This window comes from Schistocerca piceifrons, chromosome 4 (assembly GCF_021461385.2).
Source record: "Schistocerca piceifrons isolate TAMUIC-IGC-003096 chromosome 4, iqSchPice1.1, whole genome shotgun sequence".
Taxonomy (NCBI): domain Eukaryota; kingdom Metazoa; phylum Arthropoda; class Insecta; order Orthoptera; family Acrididae; genus Schistocerca; species Schistocerca piceifrons.
In genome coordinates, this window is record NC_060141.1 from 271,321,591 (window position 1) to 271,345,425 (window position 23,835).

A 23,835-nucleotide genomic window follows, 5' to 3' on the forward strand; every position below is an offset into this window, starting at 1 on the left:
TGTCTGCACCTGCACAGCGGAGGCAGGAGTCTTCGATCCAGCTTGTACCAGTTTGCGTTGGTAAAGTCTAAGATTTACAAATATCTCTTGGTAAAAGTTAGAAATCTATGCATGTAGCGAGAAATTTCGGACTTTAACCGCACCTAGATGGTAAATCTTTGGTTTCACCGGTTAACTCTAGGATTTACCAATTATATTACATTTAGAGTAACATATACATCCTTCCATTGTACGTAGAATACGTTTCTCTGCCGCATTTTGTTGTTGACGTACGGGAGCGTTTAGGTGCTTTGTATCGGCAGAGGTGGATTGGGGTCCAGTTCTCTGGACAGCTCTTTCACCAGATCTTACCCCTTTAGATTTTTGTCTGTGGAGGGCATGCGAAGAAAATTGTCTACACGACCCTAGTAGGCACCGCCGAAGAGCTTCTTGCGAGGATAATTCCAATCTTACTACTTATAGTTCTCGATCAATTTGGTGTTTCATGAATGAATTGAGAAAATGTTGTACTTGTTGCTTCATTATTATCATTACCTTCCCCTATTTTAGTTACATGTTTGGCTGTTGACTAACAAGGTGAGGTGCCCGGGAATAGTATCCTAGAGCATACTTTATCTAAAAAAAATACTTCTGCACAGATTCGTAGCATAGTGGTGTAGTGGTAAAGGGATATTGTTTACTTTCACAAGGTAGTGGGTTCGAAACTCCCCAGGTGTTTTTCTTACATTTTTGTTTCCAAATCTTTATCGAAATTACTTTGATTATCACGTTTATTCAATTACGTAGTGTAAATATGGTTATTATTTCTATTCCTTTGTCACATCGTTGTAGTCACCATATGTACATTCACAATTGCTTTCATTGATACTTCCTATTATTCTTTTTTCATTTGTGATCTTTGCTCTCGTGATTTTCATTATTTTTATGTATTAACGTCGATTTCATCGCTTTCGTTTTAACATCTTATGTTTTAATCGATGTTGCTGCACTCATTATTTCTATTTCTCTTCGGCATTGAATATCGGTTTTACTTATAGTCTTATAGTACACGCTTTCGATTACATCTTCACCTGCATTACCTTATCAATAGTAAAACAAGAACTCGCCTTTTAGATGTTAGTGTGACGATTACCAAGCACAACATTAATATATTTTATAGCATAAAATACGTTTTGATGCTCTTGCACAGCCAGAATAAATAGATTATTTCGTATTTTGGTTTGTAACTGAGAGATCGGCAATTTCAAATGTTTCATTACTGTGGTATACAAATAAAAATAATTTAAATCACTTGCATAAAGATTCCAATAAGTAAATCAATGAGAGGAAGAAAAAATAAAGAGAAATGAAACTTTACTACGGCGATTAACATGACGTTAAAAATAAGTAGAAATTTAAAAAAATTACATTTAAAAAAATTAATTGCATACAAATAATGATGGAAGTCACTTCGGCAACGACTTACAAATAAAAACTTCCAATCGACTGATGACATTCGAACCCACAAGTTTCCGTATGTTATGAATGCCTCTTAACCACCACGCTGCACCAGCACTATGTGAAGTACAGAACACGTTTGGTAACACCACCTCTGCCAGGCTGCTTGAATTCGCGCGCGCAATGACCTGATTGGCTAACTTCGATGGCAAGTAGCTCGGAAACGGCGCAACTTGTCGAACTTTTTTCATAAACATTATTTCTCAGTACAACCATCGCTGCAATATCCTTACAATCGTTTCAGGTTGTTTTTAATCACCGTTGAAATTTAAACAAGCTTGTGAACAGCTAGTTGGAATTTTAATACAATTAAGGATCTTAAATAACTGTTGGCTTTAGTCTAGATCTAAGATAATAAAGATAATAGAACATTAATTATACCTTGTGGCTCCTGAATAGAGTTGCATTAATACGCTACTGGCCCTTAAAATTGCTATACCAAGAAGAAATGCAGATGATAAACGGGTATTCATTGGATAAATAATTATACTAGAACTGACATGTGATTACTTTTTCACGCAATTTGGGTGAATAGATCCTGAGAAATCAGTACCCAGAACAACCACCTCTGGTCGTAATAACGGCCTTGATATGCCTGGGCATTGAGTCAAACAGAGCTTGGATGGCGTGTACAGGTACAGCTGCCCATGCAGCTTCAACACGATACCACAGTTTATCAAGAGTAGTGACTGGCATATTGTGACGAGCCAGTTGCTCGGCCACCACTGACCAGACGTTTTAAATTGGTGAGAGATCTGGAGAATGTGCTGGCCAGGGCAGCAGTCAAACTTTTTCTGTATCTAGAAAGGCCCGTACAGGACCTGCAACATGCGGTCGTGCATTATCCTGCTGAAATGAAGGGTTTCTCAGGGCTCGAATGAAGGGTAAAGCCACGGGTCGTAACACATCTGAAATGTAACGTCCACTGTTCAAAGTGCCGTCAATGCGAACAAGAGGTGACCGAGACGTGTAACCAATGGCACCCCATACCATCATTCCGGGCGATACGCCAGTATGGCGATGACGAATACACGCTTCCAATGTGCGTTCACCGCGATGTCGCCAAACACGGATGCGACCATCATGATGCTGTAAACAGAACCTAGATTCATCCGAAAAAATGACGTTTTACCATTCGTGCACCCAGGTTCGTCGCTGAGTACACCATCGCAGGCGCTCCTGTCTGTGCTGCAGCGTCAAGGGTAATCGCAGCCATGGTCTCCGAGCTAATAGTCCATGCTGCTGCAAACGTCGTCGAACTGTTCGTGCAGATGGTTGTTGTCTTGCAAACGTCCCCATCTGTTGACTCAGGGATCGAGACGTGGCTGCACGATCCGTTACAGCCATGCAGATAAGATGCCTGTCATCTCGACTGCTAGTGATATGAGGCCGTTGGGATCCAGCACGGCGTTCCATATTACGCTCCTGAACCCACCGATTCCATATTCTGCTAACAGTCATTGGATGTCGACCAACGCGAACAGCGATGTCGCGATTCGATAAACCGCAATCTTGATAGGCTACAATCCGACCTTTATCAAAGTTGGAAACGTGATGTTACGCATTTCTCCTCCTTACACGAGGCCTCACAACAACGTTTCACCAGGCAACGCCGGTCAACTGCTGTTTGTGTATGAGAAATCGGTTGGAAACTTTCCTCATGTCAGCACGTTGTAGGTGTCGCCACCGGGGCCAACCTTGTATGAATGCTCTGAAAAGCTAATCATTTGCATGTCACTGCATCTTCTTCCTATCAGTTAAATTCCGCGTCTGTAGCACGTCATCCTCGTGGTGTAGCAATTTTAATGGCCAATAGCGTATATTACCTATCATTAAATTTCTAACGTAAGGAATGATAAATTTTATTTATTGTGTGTACAGGACGAAAGACATTTTAAAACCGTAGGTGACTTGCCTAATTTAGCACACGGAGGTGTCGCATGTGGCAGCAACAGTGGCTCTAAATAGGCTGGGAATAGAGCGGAACTGAACTTGGATGACAGACTTTGGAACATTATTGCACGCTATTTCAACTCTACGTAAGAATCCAGCACTCATAATGGGTGACGAGTGCATTCTCTTAGCAACCCATGACCGGATGTTTTAGTGGATGGGGGATCTGGAGAAGGGCCGACCAGAATAATAGTTGAACATCCTCTGTATCGACCTGGGGAAATATGCGGTCTAGTATTGTCTTGTTGAAAGATGACGTCGCGGAGGCTTCGAAGACAGGGCAGAGGTACCGGCCTCAACACATGAGAATCGTAATACCTGATTTACAAATTACCGGGTACGCCAACCAGAGGTGATAGTATTCTGTGCCCTTTGGCAGCCGATATGGTCAAACCAGAGGATGTATCCATAAGGCGATAACAAAAGAAATGTTGAGAATTAACTCAGCCTAGAATCTAGCGTTCGCAAATGTCGGAGTCTCGTATCAACAATAACAGCATGCCAATCACGTGCTGCCACAGAAAGCAAACCAATAAAGTTGTTCAGCAGTATTAGTTTTTGTGCGATGTATTCTGTCTACGTTGACGCATCACGCTGTGTGCAAAGCCGTTTGGTGAACGGCCCTTCCATATTTCTTTTCCATAAAGCAATCCATCAATATACTGGAACTTATAGTTGAATTGCCTGAAAGTCTGAAATGGACTTTGGTATATAGCCTGGTCGTTCCCCCTAACCACGCTAAAGGACTGCTATGTCAGAACCTTCTGTAGTCACATAAAAACTACACTGAAATATGATGTGTTTCGTAAAGACTTTAAAAAAGACGTATAAGTTGACAAATTAAAAGACTAGTGAAAACCAGCCAAGAAACTTGCTCTACACGAATAGCAAATCTGCTCAGAGGGAAAATTAAATGGATGGCTGTTCTATCCAGATAACACAGTACAAGGTACACAAGCATCTCACCATTGCCTCGTGTTCTCTGCGGCGAGTGAGTTGAAACCGTAGCAGAAGCCAGCTTCGGTGCGCTGCAGGAAGAACATGTTGGAGCAGTTGTTGATGTGGCCCTGCCAGAAGCACTCGTAGAATACGTCGTCGATTCTCGGCAGCGTCTGTTAACCAAGACACTTGTCGTCACTGATATATTCAGTTCACCTTCATTACATTCTTCTACTAATCTTAAAACACATAGCTCCACCCAGAAAACTGAGTGAGAGAAGCTCATCCAGGTGTAGGTTGTCCATGTTGCCTACTGAAAACAGTAATCAACATCCCACCTTAGTCATAACGTCCTTTAAGAAACGCTACCAGTTTCGAACGATTGGTCTTCTATTACAACATGCAAGTTACACTGATGCGCCAAAGAAACTGGTATAGGCATGCGTATTCAAAGACAGAGATATGTAAACAGGCAGAATACGGTGCTGCGGTCGGCAACGCCTGTATAAAACAACAAGTGTCTGGCGCAGTTGTTAGAACTCTTACTGCTGCTACAATGACTGGTTAAGAAGATTTAAGTGAATTTGTGTTATAGTTGGCGCACGAGCGATGGGACACAGCATCTCATTGGTAGCGATGAATAGTGGGTATTTTCCCGTACGACCATTTCATGAGTGCACCGTGAATATCAGGAATCCGATAAAACATCAAATCTCCGACATTGCTGCAGCCGGAAAAGACCCTGCAAGAACGGGACCAGCCGGCCAGAGTGGCCGAGCGGTTCTAGGCGCTACAGTCTGGAACCGCGCGACTGCTACGGTTGCAGGTTCGGATCTTGCCTCGGGCATGGATGTGTGTGATGTCCTTAGGTTGGTTAGGTTTAAGTCTTTCTAAGTCCTAGGGGACTGATGACCTCAGAAATAAAGTGCCATAGTGCTCAGAGCCATTTGAACCATTTGAACGGGACCAACGACGACTGAAGAGAATCGTTCAGCGTGACAGAAGTGCAACCCTTCCGCAACTTGCTGCAGATTTCAAGGCTGGGCCATCAACAAGTGTCAGCGTGCGGACCATTCAACGAAACTTCATCGTAATGGACTTTCGGAGCCGAAGGCCCACTCGTGTACCCATGATGACTGCACGACACGAAGCCTTAGCTCTCTCCTGGGCCAGTTAACTCCTACATTGGACTGTTGATGACTGGAAACATGTTACCTGGTCGGACGAGCCTCGTTTCAAATTGTATCGAGCGGATGGACATGTACGGATATGCAGACAACCTCGTGAATCCGTGAAACCTGCATATCAGCAGGGACTCGATCAAGGTGGTGTAGGCTCTGTAATGGTGTGGCGTGTGTGCAGCTGGAATGATATGGGACTCCTGATAGGTCTAGGTACGACTCTGATAGGTGACACGTAGGTAAGCATTATGTCTGATCACCTGCAGCCATTCATGTCCATTGTGCATTCCGACAAACTTAAACAACTCCAGCATGACAATGTGACATCCCACACGTCCAGAATTGCTACAGAGTGACTGCAGCAACATTCCTCTGAGCTTAAACACTTCCGCTGGCCACCAACCTCCCAAAAGATGTATATTATTGAGCGTGTCTTGGATGCCTTGCAATCCATTATTCAGAAGAAATCTCCACCCCTTCGTACTCTTACGTATTTAGGGACAGCCCTGCAGGATTCATGGTGTCAGTTCCCTCCAGCACTATTTCAGATGTTAGTCGGGTTCATGTCACGTCGTGTTGTGGCATTGCTGCGTGCTCGCGGAGGCCCTACACGATATTAGGCAAGTGTGCCAGGCTCTTTGGCTCTTCATTGTATAAGCTAACAGCCTCAGATTTCTACCTTACAGCTTAGCTGGATGACCTTCCTAAATGGGTGGCTTTCAATGAAGAACACTGTTTCGGAGATGAAATTTTGCCCTGTGTGAATGAGAGAAGCTAAAAATCGGAAGAAGAAGTAACAATTCAAACTTGTACACTGGCGTGCAAAACTTAAGGTCGAAAGTAACTTTCCCATAAGGTGTCAATGCAAAGCGTCGGTGAAATTTGATCTGTATATAGGAAGATCCGCTACACTATAGTGCATAAAATAGCAAAGAAATAGGCAATGACACTTTTACTCAAAGACAATTATTTCATGGAAATCACCGATTCCCCGTAAAATAGAAAGGCTGGACACGGTTATTATAGCACCAGGGTGAGTTATCACCACGAATGGCAGCGCGTTCTCCGCAACATGCTGCCGTGCTGGCTACGAGAAGGGTAAGGAGTTTTCGTGGTCCAGCTGTTATGATGAGGGGAGGAACAATGTCCCTTGGGCGTATTGACGTCTAGGCCAGGCTCGTCCAAACTGTGCCCCCGCGGCCGCGGGGCCGCGTTCGCCCGAGGCCAGTGCCCCTGCGAATTCTATGTTGTTGCAGTGGCCGAGCCGTGTCGCTTAGCTGACCGCGCGGTCCGCCCGCGGCGGTATGCGACAGCTTCGTACGGAAGACAGATCGCCGCGCCAACAGCGGTCAAAAGCACTGATGCGACACAAAGTCGTCAGTCAACGGATGTAAAGTTACAGAGCGGTGCGTCCGCATTTTTTAAACCCGAGTGCGAAATTAATTTATTTTGCATTACTGTCGAAAATCATTCCAAATGCTTAGTATATCAGCGGAACCTCATGTATTTAAAAAAGTACTCTATTGAACGGCACTTTAATAACTGTCACAAAGATCAGTTCGAAAATTTGTCGCAAGAGGAACGCCAGTCGAAGCCTGAAGAAGTGAAAGACAATTTGAAGCAGTATTACAGTGAAGTAAGTATTTCGTATGACTCTTTATTATTTATAAAGATGATAAATAAGACTGTATTTTATAATCTGATATGTCACTTAGCATTGTGCCAGTTATCGAGTATCAGATTGTCAGCAATAAGGAACATTCCTTTTTCGTTAATTTTTATATTTGGGTTGCATTAAATCGCTTCGCACAGACATAAGAAAAAGTTCCAGGTGCGTTATTCTTTGCCACTTTCGGAAAAGCCGACACCAACGCTCACTCGGATAGCAAAATGTCATTAAGGGTCATTCTTTGTTTTTGTGTATTTGTGTTTTGGTGGATAGGAAAACATGAGTTTTAGTTTTATATGTTTTCACTTAATTAAAACGCAAATATTCCAATAGATAAAAATTTATTTTGCGACCACATTTCGCTGTCCTTGCTAGCGTCTATGTCCGATTTTGAGAGGAACTGAGGTAAAACGCACCTAAAACCAATCTTCTTTTGTTAGATTTTTATTTGGGTTTCAATGAATGAAACAATTAATTGTTAAAATGATAAGTGTTTTAAAAAGATGATTGTACAAAATTAATAGTGAAGTTTTTTTGTCGTGGGAGGAGCAGGAAACAAGTGGGTAAAGTTTGCGCAGAAGTTACAAATGCTCGCTGAGAATTCCCAACCCTTTGCAGTTGGGAATCTCATCAAGGGTTGCCTGGTCGAATCGGCGGATTGTATTTGTCCAACACACCTCACGGAAAAAAATTTGAAAAAATAGCTGTTTCGCTTCAAACTGTTGCTCGACGAGCCGAATGTATGGTTTGAGATATGGAGCAGCGATAAATGGGGAGAGTGGCTAACTTCGTTTCATTTTCTATCGCTCACTTCGACTTCACTTTTATGGATGACAATGCGCGACAGCATAGAACAGCGCAGGTGGAGTTCTTGGAACGAGAGGAGATTCGGCGAATGGACTGACCTACTCGTTCCCCCGACTTAAATCATATCGAACACGCGTTCTGAAGCGTTGGTGTGATGTACTGCAGCACATCCACTGCATCCAGCAGTTGTCAGCGACGCCGGTGAAGGAATGGTACGCCATAAGACAAGAACTTCTTGCCAAGGACAACATGGGAGCAGTGGCGGTCTAAGCACGTCGGAGGCCCGGGGCAACGAAACTAAATGAGCCCCCCCCCCCTCCACCGATATCCTTGGAAACTGATGTGTTTGTAGCGCACATTAAAAAAATGATTAATATAGCTGAAACGTCTGACAAATGGTTCAAATGGCTTAACTTCTGGGTCATCAGTCCCCTAGAACTTAGAACTACTTAAATGTAACTAACCTAAGGACATCACACACATCCATGCCCGAGGCAGGATTCGAACCTGCGACCGTAGTGGTCGCGCAGTTCCGGACTTTAGCGCCTAGAACCGCGCGGCCACTCCGGCCGGCAAACGTCTGACAAAAAGACCAAGTATTTATAATGTGTGTACACTCTAGTAAGTAAACTACACAAACTTAAAGACATACGTGAGATACTAAGAATCAGAAACAGAATTTAGCAAAGCTATCATATGATACAGTGCAAAGAAATATAAAGAACAGTATAGTAAAATTACATTTTATTTTATATGCCTGCAAGCAAATCTTGTACAATTAAAACATCAGTTTCGTGACCTTACTACGAGATAGTAGTTATTACTGATATTATTAGTCATGTGTTCGTGCCTTTATTTTTACAGAAATTCTCAATAACGTTGTTGAAATCTATTTCATTTGAAACTTTTCTTTTAGTTGATAAAATAATCAGATTGGCTAGTCGTTCTTGATTCATCGTAGAGCTACGTTACTTTTTTATTAGTTTTAGTTGAGAAAATGTTCCCTCGCATGATGCAACTCAGATACGAATGACCATAAAGTATAAGTGATGTACAGGATAATGATTCAATCAAGTCCCATTTAATTATGAACTGAAGGATTGTTTGGGCTGTTCATCCAGCAGCAACGTTAGCATTCGTATCGGCTGCTCGTAGATGGGTACGATTCCTGTTTAGTTCTTTCATCACCTGCTCCCTAACAGTAAATTTCTACCAGAGTCCGCAATGCTACAGCCGAAGTGTAATCGAAAGCTTGGAGCATAAATTATATATCAATGTTTTAGAAATTTTAGTTGATTTCTTTCGTGGCCATGTTTCGTTGTAACAATTGTTGTAGAAATCGGTGTATCCATCGTAACACTGATCGACGAACTACCTCTTGAAGTCATAGTCCGGCGTCATGAGCTAGTTCACTCGACATTGTTTGATGTCTTCCTGGTGAAACGTCCCCTTAGAATAATTATACATGACTGTCCTTAAACTGACACACAATATTTTTTAGCGCAACGCAATCTGACTTTCAAAAATCTCTGCACTCCGCCACTTCTCTCCCCACATCCACCACTGCTGGCGGCTCACCTCCAACTGCGCAACGGTACCCGCTGTTCACATCCAGCTGCCCAACACTACAATGGCAGACAACAATGCAAACTAGCCACAGACTGCACATAGCACAGCCAGTGATTTTCATACAGAGCGCTACGTAACGTTGCCAATAAGAAAACATAAACAGCCTACTTACACTGGTTGATCATTATTAATGTCCACATCATTACATTTTTGTGCCAAAAGATACAGCAATGTGTGTGATTGTAGTTCGCTCTTCATCAAAAGTGCAATCAGTGTTTTTAGTTTGGCGAGTCCTTCACCCAGTCCTTTATCCAAAGTTCTTTTTGGAGACTTGATATTCATCAGGTTGGATTCCATTTGGAATCGTTGTGCTGAGCGATTATGAAATGATTATAATTGGGGATGAGCACAGCAGACTGTCGCGTGTCAATCTGGATTTTATTGCAGATCTATCCATATTGCAGTTACAGTATAGCCTCTTCATCAGTGAACTTAATAGTAACTCATATAGACGAAGAAATCTTGAAATGGACATGTTGTTGAAACTACCTTAAACTGCTCATAGCTTAATTCACACTAGAGTGAGCCATGGACAGTTTAAGGTAGTTTTAACAACATGTGCATATACAAGATTTTTGGGTTTATATGACTCGCTATTAAACGCACTGATGACTATACTGTAGCTGAAATACACCTAGATCTGAAATAAAATAAAGATTGATACTCGACTGTTTGTTATGTTCTTCCCTAATTATAATACTACATGTATTGTTCGGACTAAATTTATTTCCTCCAGTATCGTGTGCCAAAAACTAATTTAGATCAAAAATGTAAAATCATATATAGCTGGGAAGAGTAAGCTTGCTGCAGATTTTGTACCACGGCTTGCCTTGGATGAATGTTAATATCTTCCAACATTCCAACAACAAAAAATCTCATCTAGATTTAGATAACTTGGAGTTTGAACATAATTTCTCTACAGTTCGAGAACAGGAGACACCAGAGGGAACACAGAATTCGTGAACTCCATAAAGATTTAAGGAATGATTTGCACAGGGACTAAGCGTAGCGTCGGGTAAAAAAAAAAAAAAAAAAAAAAAAAAAAAATTCTCGAACTTTCACAACATTGTTTTCTATGTTGACGTAGTTAATTATTTAGCTCATCTGGTCAATTTTACTTTCATCGGGAGTGCTGTCTTAAGTTGTTCCATAATATTTAGCCATTTTTTATATCTGCATTCATTTTTCTTTTCCTTAACATGTTCACCCAAAATAAAAGTAAATGTAAATTTGTTTTGTATCCCTTTTGACAAAAGAAGACAGTACTCCCTTTGACCCACCAATCGACTCTTCATCACGTTTTAAACAAATGCTCTTCTATACTGGAAGTACTGTGCCGTTGACAAAGTCACACTCCACGCCACCGCTTAAATTTCCTGCAAGGTGATCTATTGGTCTTGAGTTTTGACAACCGAGAGGAGGATGTGTTGATCGGGTTACAGAGCAATAGTGCTGTGATGGAATCTTCACGGGGCTTTTGTCAGTATTAGCAGATAACTGACCGGAGTAAACGAGATACTGTGTGTTGTAAGGAGGTGTGGAATACGAATTGCGGAGTTTGTAGAATTTCTGCATTTACATTTGGCACCGGAAAGTGAATGAATGCAAGGCCAACTGTATTTGAGCAGTGCTTATCTTGTGCGATTAAACTTCAGGCAAGGGGTCAGTCTGAGCACTTCGTATTCGTGGATGTTAAATGTCATTTATTTTATAATTGGCTTTGTTTAGTTTAAGGAGTTGTTTTTATTTATGTTAAATTTAGAGCCGAAGGAGCGCTGAGTGTGTGCTAGGAAGTGGTTGTAATTGCGTGGATTGACACCACACTCTATATTGTTGACAGATATTCATTGGCAGGTTGCCTCTTAAAAATTGTTGGTGGCTTGTGGCCGTTTCACAACTTTCCTGTCAGTCGACTTATATCTGCTTATTTGTTCTTCGTTTAATCGCGACATTCCGTTGCGCTTTTGACTGCCTTAAGTGCGACCTGAATTAGCCCGGTGTCACTAGTTGTACCCATTACCTTGTTGTCAGTAAGGGGAAAAGTATGTGTGTTTGTTGGACAACAAGGACCGGGAATTGCTACCTTAACTAAACGTGAAAGAAATGTTCTCTGTTCCAAATGTTTCTGCTTTAGTTTCAATTATTTAATTTTTTGAGGAATCTGAGTGAATGTAAAGTCTCTGATGAACGTATAACTAAAGAGGTTTGTCAGAGAAAGAGAGAAATGTGGTAGATCTGTTATTGGAGTTTTATGTATATTCCATTTGAGTAAACGTCTAGGTAAGTGTAACAGGTTATACGCCAGTTGCTGAAGCATAATTGAAGTTAAGATCATTTGTGTTTGGCTTGCTCCAGTATTTCAATTTTGCTAGAAGTCTGGTAATTTCCAAATGCAAATTCACTTAGGGGAGCAAGTTCTTGAAATGTGCTGATGGTCGGATTTTAATTAATGTTTATATTGATGTCTAAATTTTGGTTTATTCCGTCTCAACCCTTCACCACTCACACCCATTAGGATTCTATCCCTGCTACACCCTAGTGGCAAAGCGTGGTTCTGGGTTGGTGAGAGGGGATACTTACTGGACTAAAGAAATAATTTTTTTAAATTGTTGTTTTTTTTTAGTCTTGCAGTTATACTGTAACAGGTGGGTAGTATTCGCAGTTGCTACTTGTGTCCATTGTTTTTTGGATGGCAGCAAGGGAGATGACCGGCTTTGCGGATCTCCAGAAAGATCAGCTGCGTTAGGAGTTGGTCGTTAGGTGTAAGGACCAAAGCGGGATCGTGGCCGAGTTGACGCGGAGCTTACCTGAAGTTCGCGGATCGGGCGGTGACATCGCAGAAACATTTGTCTGTGACAAATGTTTCTGATATGGTATGATATCTGATATAGTATCAGTTTTTGGGGCATCTGAATGAATGTAAAGTTTCTGACGAACGTATAGCTGACGAAGTTTGGTATAGAAAGAGAGAAACGTAGCAGATCTGTTATTGGAGCTTTATGTATACTCATTTGAGTAAATTTCTAGATAAGTGTAACAGGTTATATGCTAATAGCTGAAGCATGACTGAAGTTACGATCATCTGTGTTTAGCTTGCTCCAGTGTTTTATTTGTCTTAAGGAAGCTTGGAAATTTCTGAATGCAGATTAACTTAGGGGAGTAGGTAAAGTGTTCAAACTTCCTTGAAATGTGCTAATAGTCAGATGTTTTAGAGATGTCTAAATTTTGGTGTGTTGCCTCTCAGCCCATCGTCACCCATACCCACTGGAATTCTATCCTTGCTACAGGAACAATTCCAGTCTCAATATGAATTAGCTGTTTCGTTGTCGCGCTGAGTAGTTTTGTTTTTCTGTAGGAGACACGTTCGAGAACGAGGGGGATTAAATGGCTTCAAATGACTCTGAACACTATAGGACTCAACGTCTGAGGTCATCAGTCCCCTAGAACTTAGAACTACTTAAACCCATCGTACTGTACACCAAGCGTATTAACAACACGGAAACGCAGCACACAATGAGCCTGCTCGGTCTACAGCTAGCACCACCGCTGCCTGTACGATATGTGCGCGAATAATAAAGTAACTGCATGTTGTGGTGTCTTTTAATGCAAATACACTTTGCACGTAGTTAATTGTATTACACAGCGACCTGCTTGTGGTACATTGTCAGACAATATTCACACTACAGAATGGACTGGCAATTACTTCTCGTGGGCCTCAAGTGTTCGAAGAGAACTTCACATTTCAAGAACAATGAATACTTTTGTGATGCGCTGTACTTATTTGTATTCTGTCATTCTCCTCTGACAAAAGTAGTTCACAAACAATCCGTACACAGTTTTTGTCACTAGTGACGTTAAATCCAATCGTTTAAAATTTTTAATGCTATTTTCGTTCGATATAGAATTTTAAAGAAACGAAAAAAATTATTGAATTCAGTTGTACTTGCATCAAGGTAGCTGCAAGTTTTTCCTCTGGCGACACAGTTGCCTAGAAATTGGCGCATGTTACTCTGAAGTGTGCATCGATATTTTTCAACATACAATCAAATTTAGACACAAATATATTACTGAGTTCATGGAATCTGATTGTAAACTCTCATAAAATTCACTAAATTCTCCAAACGATTTTCTCTGTTTCGCTACAATATTTCGAACTTTCGTTACACAGAATGAATCGACCTTCAGAAATGTATTTCTTACCAGTATCAAATGGTTCAAATGGCTCTGAGCACTATGGGACTCAACATCTGAGGTCATCAGTCCCCTAGAACTTAGAACTACTTAAACCTAACTAACCTAAGGACATCACACACATCCATGCCCGAGGCAGGATTCGAACCTGCGACCGTAGCGGTCACGCGGTTCCAGACTGTCGCGCCTAGAACCGCACGGCCACACCGGCCGGCTCTTACCAGTATCAAATCGGATAGTAATGCATCCAACCCTGATGTTTGTCTCATCTCTGCAGAACCATAGTACACAGCGCTGAGCCACGAACTGATACTCAGAACATTACAGCCTCAGCTCGTGATATGGTGTCATCGAGCGTTCTGCCCGCTCCCCACCACACTGCACTTAGGCTCTGCCATATGAGTCAGTTGTTCATAGGTTTCAGTCCTTGTTTGTATTTTAATATTGTCGCCGCCAGTAGTAATGTAGCTGCTGTTTACAATATGGGAACTTCAGTGTAAGAGGTTGCATTCTGTTTCATGGAACTCACATAAATAAGAGTTGTTCCACTAATCCAAAGACGCTGTTGGACATAATTTTACAAAAACACATTGAACAGAAATTACATTTGATTTCGTGAGCTATAGCCCCATTTCCCTGGATGTTCGCTCCCCTTTAAAAGTCGGCCGCAGACACAAATAGATACGGAAAAAGATGGAGCTGGGTATGTAATGAGTCCGAAGAAATCGTCAAGGCAGCTAAGACGAGAATTAAAGTAGTCACACTTCTGCTTGTAGCCGATACAGTCTGCAGTTCACCCAGAAATTAAGACCAACAGTAAACGTAACACGCCACGTTCTACAACGAAATACAGAAGGCATTACAAGATGCTCGAAAAACTCATATTCAGAACTGAAGTAATGTTCCACCAGCGCGCCAAGTCAGATTTTCCATAAAATTAAGACCAGATGCACAGAAAATACGCATATCATTGTTGAGTCTGAGAGAAATTCAGCGAAACGTATGTAGTAGGCAGGTAGACAGTTGCAAAGAATACGGAACATTTTTACTTTTCGTACATGTATCTTTTAATGGATGATGGGGCAACATTTGTTTCGAAATGTTACTGTCAGAATGCGCTTCAAGGACCTATTCATAGCCTCGGCTGCCCGCTGACTGGTTCTTGTAATTCCCATTCCCGGTGAAAACTCTCTCGGTATGCTCTACGCCTAGCACTCTTAGACTGTACTAGTTTTTCGTCCGCTGCTTAGCTCGAATAGACTGTATGGTCTGCACAGTTTTTTTTTCCTTTTTTTCTGCACTCGAAATTTTATTTTCATAAATCGCAACACCTTCTAAACTTTTCACACAATGTAAGGTCATAGAAGTATGGTCTTTAATTAATGTACTTCTGCCCAAAAAGTGATTCTGGTAGCTGGAGTCCAAGATTTTTGTTAATCGCGCTTCTTGCATTCTTGTGGTGGTACACCCTTAGAAACTTCATCCCCTAACAGTATAAGATCCACACGTTCTTCAGATTTCAAGTTTCTATCCTTAGCTCTTTAGGCTGGCCGACGATGAGTCACTGAGTCACTCTCACCCTATTCCACCCCCTTAGGGGTTGAATTTCCTAGAAAAGCGGAACACGTATTTTTTTTCGTTTGTAACTGGGAAGACAAATACCAATTGTCATAGATATAGCTAAAATATGGTTTCAAAATGAAATAGTTTCATAAAACATTTCAACCTGTAATTCAAAAACAGTGAATTGCGTTTTTTTTTTACTTCTCACAGAGAAGCCAAATACAAATTTTCATAGTATTATCTTCAAAAATGCTTGTATAATGGAATTTTACCACAAAAACTTTCTTCCCCTATTTCACCCCCATAGGAGTTCAGTTTCCAAAAACTGTGAAACACGTATTCTTTATTTCTAACCAAGAAGCGAAATTAAAATTTTCATTAGCTTTAAAAATGATTTCACAAAGAAATAATTCATGTTGTTGTTGTTGTCTTCAGTCCTGAGACTGGTTTGATGCAGCTCTTCATGCTACTCTATCCTGTGCAAGCTTCTTCATCTCCCAGTACTTACAACCACCTACATCCTTCTGAATCTGCTTAGTGTATTCATCTCTTAGTCTCCCTCTACTATTTTTACCCACCACGCTGCCCTCCAATGCTAAAATTGTGATCCCTTGATGCCTCAGAACATATCCTACCAACCGGTCCCCACTTCTAGTCAAGTTGTGCCACAAATTCCTCTTCTTCCCAATTCTATTCAGTACCCCCTCATTAGTTACGTGATCTACCCATCTAATCTTCAGCATTCTTCTGTAGCACCACATTTCAAAAGCTTATATTCTCTTCTTGTCCAAACTATTTATCGTCCATGTTTCACTTCCATACATGGCTACTTATAGTCAAGTTGTGCCACAAACTCCTCTTCTTCCCAATTCTATTCAGTACCCCCTCATTAGTTACGTGATCTACCCATCTAATCTTCAGCATTCTTCTGTAGCACCACATTTCAAAAGCTTATATTCTCTTCTTGTCCAAACTATTTATCGTCCATGTTTCACTTCCATACATGGCCACACTCCATAAAAATAATTTCAGAAACGACTTCAAAAATGGTTCAAATGGCTCTGAGCACTATGGGACTCAACTGCTGTGGTCATAAGTCCCCTAGAACTTAAAACTACTTAAACCTAACTAACCTAAGGACATCACACACATCCATGCCCGAGGCAGGATTCGAACCTGCGACCGTAGCGGTCGTGCGGTTCCAGACTGTAGCGCCTTTAACCGCTCGGCCACTCCGGTCGGCAGAAACGACGTCCTGACACTTAAATCTATAATCGATGTTAACAAATTTCTATTCTTCAGAAACGCTTTCCTTGCCATTGCCAGTCTACATTTTTTATCCTCTCTACTTCAACCATCGTCAGTTATTTTGCTCCCCAAATGGCAAAACTCCTTTACTACTTTAAGTGTGTCATTTCCTAATCTAATTCCCTCAGCATCACCCGACTTAATTCGACTACATTCCATTATCCTCGTTTTGCTTTTGTTGATGTTCAGCTTATATCCTCCTTTCAAGACACTGTCCATTCCGTTCAACTGCTCTTCCAAGTCCTTTGCTGTCTCTGACAGAATTAATTCATAAAACACCCCATTAGGGGTTGAATTTCCAAATAACACTGAAACACGTACTTTTTTTTTTTTGTTTCCAACAGAGAAGTCGAATACCAATTTTCATAGATCTAGCATCACAAATACTTAATAGTTCTTTAATAATGATATTTTTTTAAACTTTCACCCACTATTTTACCTCCATATGGGTTAAATTTCAGAAATATGCTGAAACAATATTTCTTTATTTCTGACCGAGAAATCAGATACCGATTTTTGTAGGTCTAATTTCAAAATTGCATTAATAGTGACATGTTTTCAAGAAAACCTTTCATCCCCTATTTCACCGACTTCGGGATGGAATTTCGAAAAATACCTTCTTAACCGACGCCTACAGTATAAAATCAAAATCCTCTGTAAATATCAAGTTTCTATCCTCAGTGGTTGAATTGGTCGATGGTGACACAGTGAGTGAGTGACTCGGTCAGTCGGGACACGAATAACCAATCCCTAGTTGCAGTTCTGTTCCGCCGTGTGGTTTTTAACTCTTCTAAAGGAAGCTCTAGCGTTAAAAGGTTTTGCTTTTCACATTTAACCAAATATAACACTGATGATGATAATTTATGGCAATGTTTGCCGACAAGATAAAGAATGCAACCTTTAACGCTAGACTGCGTACTCGCGGCAGTTCTCCTTGGCCGTTTTTAGGTACGACTTCGAAAGAGAGAAAAATTAATGAATGATAGCCGATGCGTTGGTTCTCGATTGTGTTCAGGAGACGTACAGATTGATTGCGCGAAAATAGTTTCTCAAATGACCTCTTAACCCGGATTGCTTTCACGCAGTCAGACTCTACAATGAAATTACCTAAGGGAACTACACTCCTGGAAATTGAAATAAGAACACCGTGAATTCATTGTCCCAGGAAGGGGAAACTTTATTGACACATTCCTGGGGTCAGATACATCACATGATCACACTGACAGAACCACAGGCACATAGACACAGGCAACAGAGCATGCACAATGTCGGCACTAGTACAGTGTATATCCACCTTTCGCAGCAATGCAGGCAGCTATTCTCCCATGGAGACGATCATAGAGATGCTGGATGTAGTCCTGTGGAACGGCTTGTCATACCATTTCCACCTGGCGCCTCAGTTGGACCAGCGTTCGTGCTGGACGTGCAGACCGCGTGAGGCGACGCTTCATCCAGTCCCAAACATGCTCGATGGGGGACAGATCCGGAGATCTTGCTGGCCAGGGTAGTTGACTTACACCTTCTAGAGCACTTTGGGTGGCACGGGATACATGCGGACGTGCATTGTCCTGTTGGAACAGCAAGTTCCCTTGCCGGTCTAGGAATGGTAGAACGATGGGTTCGATGACTGTTTGGATGTACCGTGCACTATTCAGTGTCCCCTCGACGGTCACCAGTGGTGTACGGCCAGTGTAGGAGATCGCTCCCCACACCATGATGCCGGGTGTTGGCCCTGTGTGCATCGGTCGTATGCAGTCCTGATTGTGGCGCTCACCTGCACGGCGCCAAACACGCATACGACCATCATTGGCACCAAGGCAGAAGCGACTCTCATCGCTGAAGACGACACGTCTCCATTCGTCCCTCCATTCACGCCTGTCGCGACACCACTGGAGGCGGGCTGCACGATGTTGGGGCGTGAGCGGAAGACCGTCTAACGGTGTGCGGGACCGTAGCCCAGCTTCATGGAGACGGTTGCGAATGGTCCTCGCCGATACCCCAGGAGCAACAGTGTCCCTAATTTGCTGGGAAGTGGCGGTGCGGTCCCCTACGGCACTGCGTAGGATCCTACGGTCTTGGCGTGCATCCGTGCGTCGCTGCGGTCCGGTCCCAGGTCGACGGGCACGTGCACCTTCCGCCGACCACTGGCGACAACATCGATGTACTGTGGAGACCTCACGCCCCACGTGTTGAGCAATTCGGCGGTACGTCCACTCGGCCTCCCGCATGCCCACTATACGCCCTCGCTCAAAGTCCGTCAACTGCACATACGGTTCACGTCCACGCTGTCGCGGCATGCTACCAGTGTTAAAGACTGCGATGGAGCTCCGTATGCCACGGCAAACTGGCTGACACTGACGGCGGCGGTGCACAAATGCTGCGCAGCTAGCGCCATTCGACGGCCAACACCGCGGTTCCTGGTGTGTCTGCTGTGCAGTGCGTGTGATCATTGCTTGTACAGCCCTCTCGCAGTGTCCGGAGCAAGTATGGTGGGTCTGACACACCGGTGTCAATGTGTTCTTTTTTCCATTTCCAGGAGTGTATTTGAATAATTAAAAAAAATTGGAAATGAATGCAAAACAGTGAAATTTTGTAAAAAAAAAAATTGTCAGATCGGAAATTGAAGACATTAATGGTCTCCCAAATACAATCGAGACACCGCGATAAAGAGCGAACCTATAACAAAGTTCATTTAAACATAAACATTATTTGTGGTTAATTTAAAGAAAAGAATAAGCATAGACTTTCTGTACAGTGAAGCATCAATATATTCTCAAAGAACAAAGGCGTTAAACTATAAACATTAACAAATTTACAATGAATACAAAACTTACATTTTTATGTTTTTCTCGTGCATGGAGCAATCCAACAATGGCTGCTTTTGTATGTGTGATATTTTGTAAAAATTAAATGTCCTGGCGTGCTTTATCGTCACAAGGTTTACAAAAGCGTCTTTTTTTTCTTGGTGATAACGCGGTTTTTCACACTAAATGAAATATAACTTGTAGCAGTGCTACACAACACGTCTTAACAAGTCGGCGACCAAACATCAAAGGTAATCAAGCACATGTTAACATATCGGCGACTAGAAGTACAACTAACTATAAAGACTCTAGAGTTTTCGTAACAAATGATAAATTGTTCTTTCTTCTGTTTCGCAGCTTCTTGCTATCAAGCGCTGCGGCAATGATTTTAAATTTCTGCGCCCAGCGAGTCATAGTGTTTAAAAGTACCTTTTAAACGCTGGCCGCGCGTCTTGGTATAGGCGCACGTTATAAACAGATTTCGTTTCTTTACTCTCGCGTTGTCATGCTTAGTATCATTACAGACTACAGCTCGATGGCTGTCTTTTTCTCATATGCAAAATGTCTGAAATCCAATAATATCACAAAGCACAAATTTCAGTCTTTGTTTTTACCGTATTGTAAACGGTCTAAAAGGGCGTAACCATTTCATGTATTTGTCCTAACTGAAAGCAGTGCTTTGAAACTTCTTCTCGAAAAACTATGAATTTTGAAGTGCACAAACCTGCATCATGAAGCGCGTGATGTTTATGTCATTGAGCTTGTCCACGAGGTCGCCGGCCTTCTCCAAGGAGAGAGGCACCATGTAGTAGTAGGGGAACTCCACCAGCGCCAGCGCCGCCATCACGTGGTACAGCTTCTGGCGCGTCACATCGTCTGCTTCTGACAAGTTCAGGTACCTGCGAGATAGGCGAAAAGTTTTAGAGAAAGATTCAGTACCTTTAACACTGGTTTTAATCAAGGTAATATCTGGCCAGGTTTCTCGAGCAGGAAAAACATTTGTTGAGAGCGATTGACGTCCCGCGTGTGTCGCTTAAGATCAGCTTTCGGTGGATGCCAGAGCTCTAGAAAGTTACTCGCAAGGGGAGGCCACGATCACGAATTTGTTTCAAGCTTCGTACACTTTCAGTTCTGGTCCATTAGGACAAGATAATGTGCACACAGCAAGGCGTACTACTTCGACGATTTCGAAAAACTGGCAAGAGAACTTTTAAGCGTCAGTGATACACCGCCGCGTTACGATCCTGGGCAGAACATGGCACTGGTAATGACATTGGAGTTGAAGTTCCGTAAGTGGTTGATCGCTGGATCGAGTCCCGCTCTTGTTTTCCTTTCTTTTAAATTCATATTTTTCAATACTAGTCATATTATTTCATACATATTACTTTTAAAAGTAATATGATGAAGAACACGTGTTTGCTTGAGCCTTTATTGAATTTCCAGTGGTATTTGGTGGTTTGCTAATCTTTATTATCACTATAAATATTACATTTGTAGGTATCTACAAGTAAATGACTAAATGCTTAAGATTTTACTGAAAATATATGCCTATCGTGATTTCCGAAACCTTTTGGACCTGTAGTCGGGTAAAGTACCGAGAACTGCTTTGCACCGGAACGCTTCGATCGCCAGACACAGGTTTCAAGGAGGAGGCAAGCATCGGAAATAAATACGTGAAATGTATTCACGGTTGCTAATATGGACAGCCATCAGGTGTTCCATGCAATGACGACGATGAAAATATATGCTGTGTCGGGATTCGAACGTAGATTTCGCGCTTACCGTTTTACCATTAGGCTACCCGAGCACGCTTCACGGCTGGACCCAAACTTCCATATGACGTCAACCATATGTCTAGAACGTACACTCGTACATCTATTAAGTATATTCTCGTACAGGGGGGGGGGGGATATTTTAATTGAAAGTCGCTTTCCCGGTGTCGGTGGATAAATGTGATGTTGCAGTACCTGTGATGTTCAGAAGTACAATGCAACATCCGATACAGATTTTCACCTGATGATTCTCCAGATTCGCAACTCCGAATACATGTCATGTGCTTCATAACGACTGTGGTCGCCGCAGTGCCTGCATGCCTGTCCGAAGGAACATTATACTGTACTTCTGAAAAACAAAGGTAGTACAGTATAGAATCGTATCTATAAATAAAGATGTAGATAATTTTATTCAGTAATACAATGTGTTACAATATGACAGAATATGAGGGCAACATACGATTAATCGTCGTATGTGCTGTCAGCATTACAGGTTGCAGGATGATATTTTCCATATAGACACGGAAAACATAAATTAAAACGCCACCTACTACATTCAATGGATGTCACTTTCCCGCATGCTCAGGGAATCTTCAGAGGTTATAAGGAAAAACAAAGATCAATGATATTTTGAAAATTTTCTTTCCATTTCTAACGACAATTTGGATGCAAACCATGCGTAGCGCAACATTTTCGTATATATCTCTGCAAAAATTTGCGATGTGCAATTGAGTGTATTTTAATAGACCTTCACGAGAAGGAACGTCTCGTTCATTGACAATCAAATACCAACAAGTCTGAAGGCGCTTGATGCAGCTTTTAACTTACCTCTAGAAACAAAGGAGGCATAATACTTGTTGCAACAATAAAGATTAGTAAACAGTGAAATAACATTGCAGAATTCAAAGACAGTTAATTCAAATACACGTCTCGCTTCGTCGTATAACCTTTCAAATGTAATATGTAGACAATAATATGACTAGCGTTGAAAAAGTGTAACTTAAAGAGAAACGAGTGCGACTCCATCCAGTGCTCCACCATTACGGAGCTTGAACGCTAACCACAGGAAGGCCACCGTGTCGTGAGCAGGGTCGGAAGGCGCCAGTACGTCACTGACGAGCTAAACTTCTCTTGCGATTTTCTCGAAATCACCTGAGTAGTACGCCTTACTACTTGCATAGTATGTGGTCCTAACGGGCTACTAAAAGTGTACAAAGTTTCAAGTAAATTCGTGATCCCTTGTTTTAGCGCAAGTGTCAATCAGACGTTTTCTGAAGGAAGTGCTTCGTAAGTGTATAATCGACAGATATGTCCGAATGATAGGACCATTTTCTCCGTCATTTCTCTGGACAGAACCTCAAGGAAAACGTAGATTCGTTAGGATGGTGGTGGGGAAAATTATTCGCCTCACTCACCCAATTCTATATATTCTTAGTGAGTGATGGATTTTGTGCCGAACATTATCAGCTGGTCTGAAAGCAAAACAAACTGCCATATAATAAAGGAATTAGCTTGAAGGCTACTTTCTGTATTTCACCACCTTAATCAACCACAGTAACAGAATACCATTTACGCTTGACGCGAATTTCTGGTGGAGCAGCTGTCTTTACATTGTTACTGGAACTGTGATCGACTCTCTTGTCAATTTCAGGACATTTATTGTACTCTTCCCGATGATACTACAAAACTGCAGGAAAATATCGTAGTATTCTGAAACTAAACTGCGAATTTTTGAATTTTCTCTGGCTAATTGTCATAGTACTGACTAATTGAATTGTTAAAGTGGAAGAACATAATGTTTCAAAATAAGAGTTGTGCCTAATTTCCTGATGAGCTTTTATTTTGGCTGTCTCTATTTTTCTTCTTAGCACCGTGTTTATCGCATTAGCATAACAATTTCTGTAGGGGAAATACGAAAGCGTACCCACACATGAGATGGAAAGTACGTCCGAGAAATACAAATTATTGTAAATGTAGCGAAAAAGTTGACTTTCTGGTGTGAAGCACGACATGATTAAATCGAGTAATACAATATCCGAAGCTGGAAAAAAACCTTTAACAGTACATTGTCAAGAAAAGACGCTAACGTCGAGCAACATTAAAGAACAAGATGTTTGCAACAAACAAAACATAAACAATTATAGTGACGCTTAACTTAATTTGTAGACCAACACGAATTTGTAGGAGACAGAAAGTATTAATAGTTTCCCTCCGACGAGAAAAAGGCGAATTTGCGTTATTTTCTGACTCATGTTTTGTTAATATTAGGAAATCCGTGCATTTGTTGTTGTTGTAGCAAAGAGGAGAGATATAAAGGCCTCCGGAAAAGATACTGAGCTAGTCGCTGAAAGAGAGAACGGGAGCGGGCAAAATTTGATAACCCAGACAACCAAAATGTATGACCATACACCGCGCAGAATGAGCTGTGGCGTTGTCGTGGAGCAAACACACCCTTGGACAGCTTTCCCTCGATGCTTTGTCTTGACTACCTCCTGTAATCTCGTCAGGATTTTTGGGTAGAC

The 23,835-nt window shown here is 41.8% G+C and overlaps 1 protein-coding gene across 1 annotated transcript in view; it reads right to left on the reverse strand.

The window, feature by feature from the left end:
- Window positions 1-23,835, reverse strand: part of LOC124795789 (sodium channel protein Nach-like) — a 146,657-nt gene that overhangs the window by 109,426 nt on the left and 13,396 nt on the right. The window contains exons 2-3 of the mRNA XM_047259870.1: window positions 20,266-20,440; window positions 4,417-4,562 (exon numbers count right to left, since the gene is read on the reverse strand). Coding sequence (XP_047115826.1) covers window positions 4,417-4,562; window positions 20,266-20,440 — 321 coding nt within the window. The remainder of the gene's footprint in view (window positions 1-4,416; window positions 4,563-20,265; window positions 20,441-23,835) is intronic.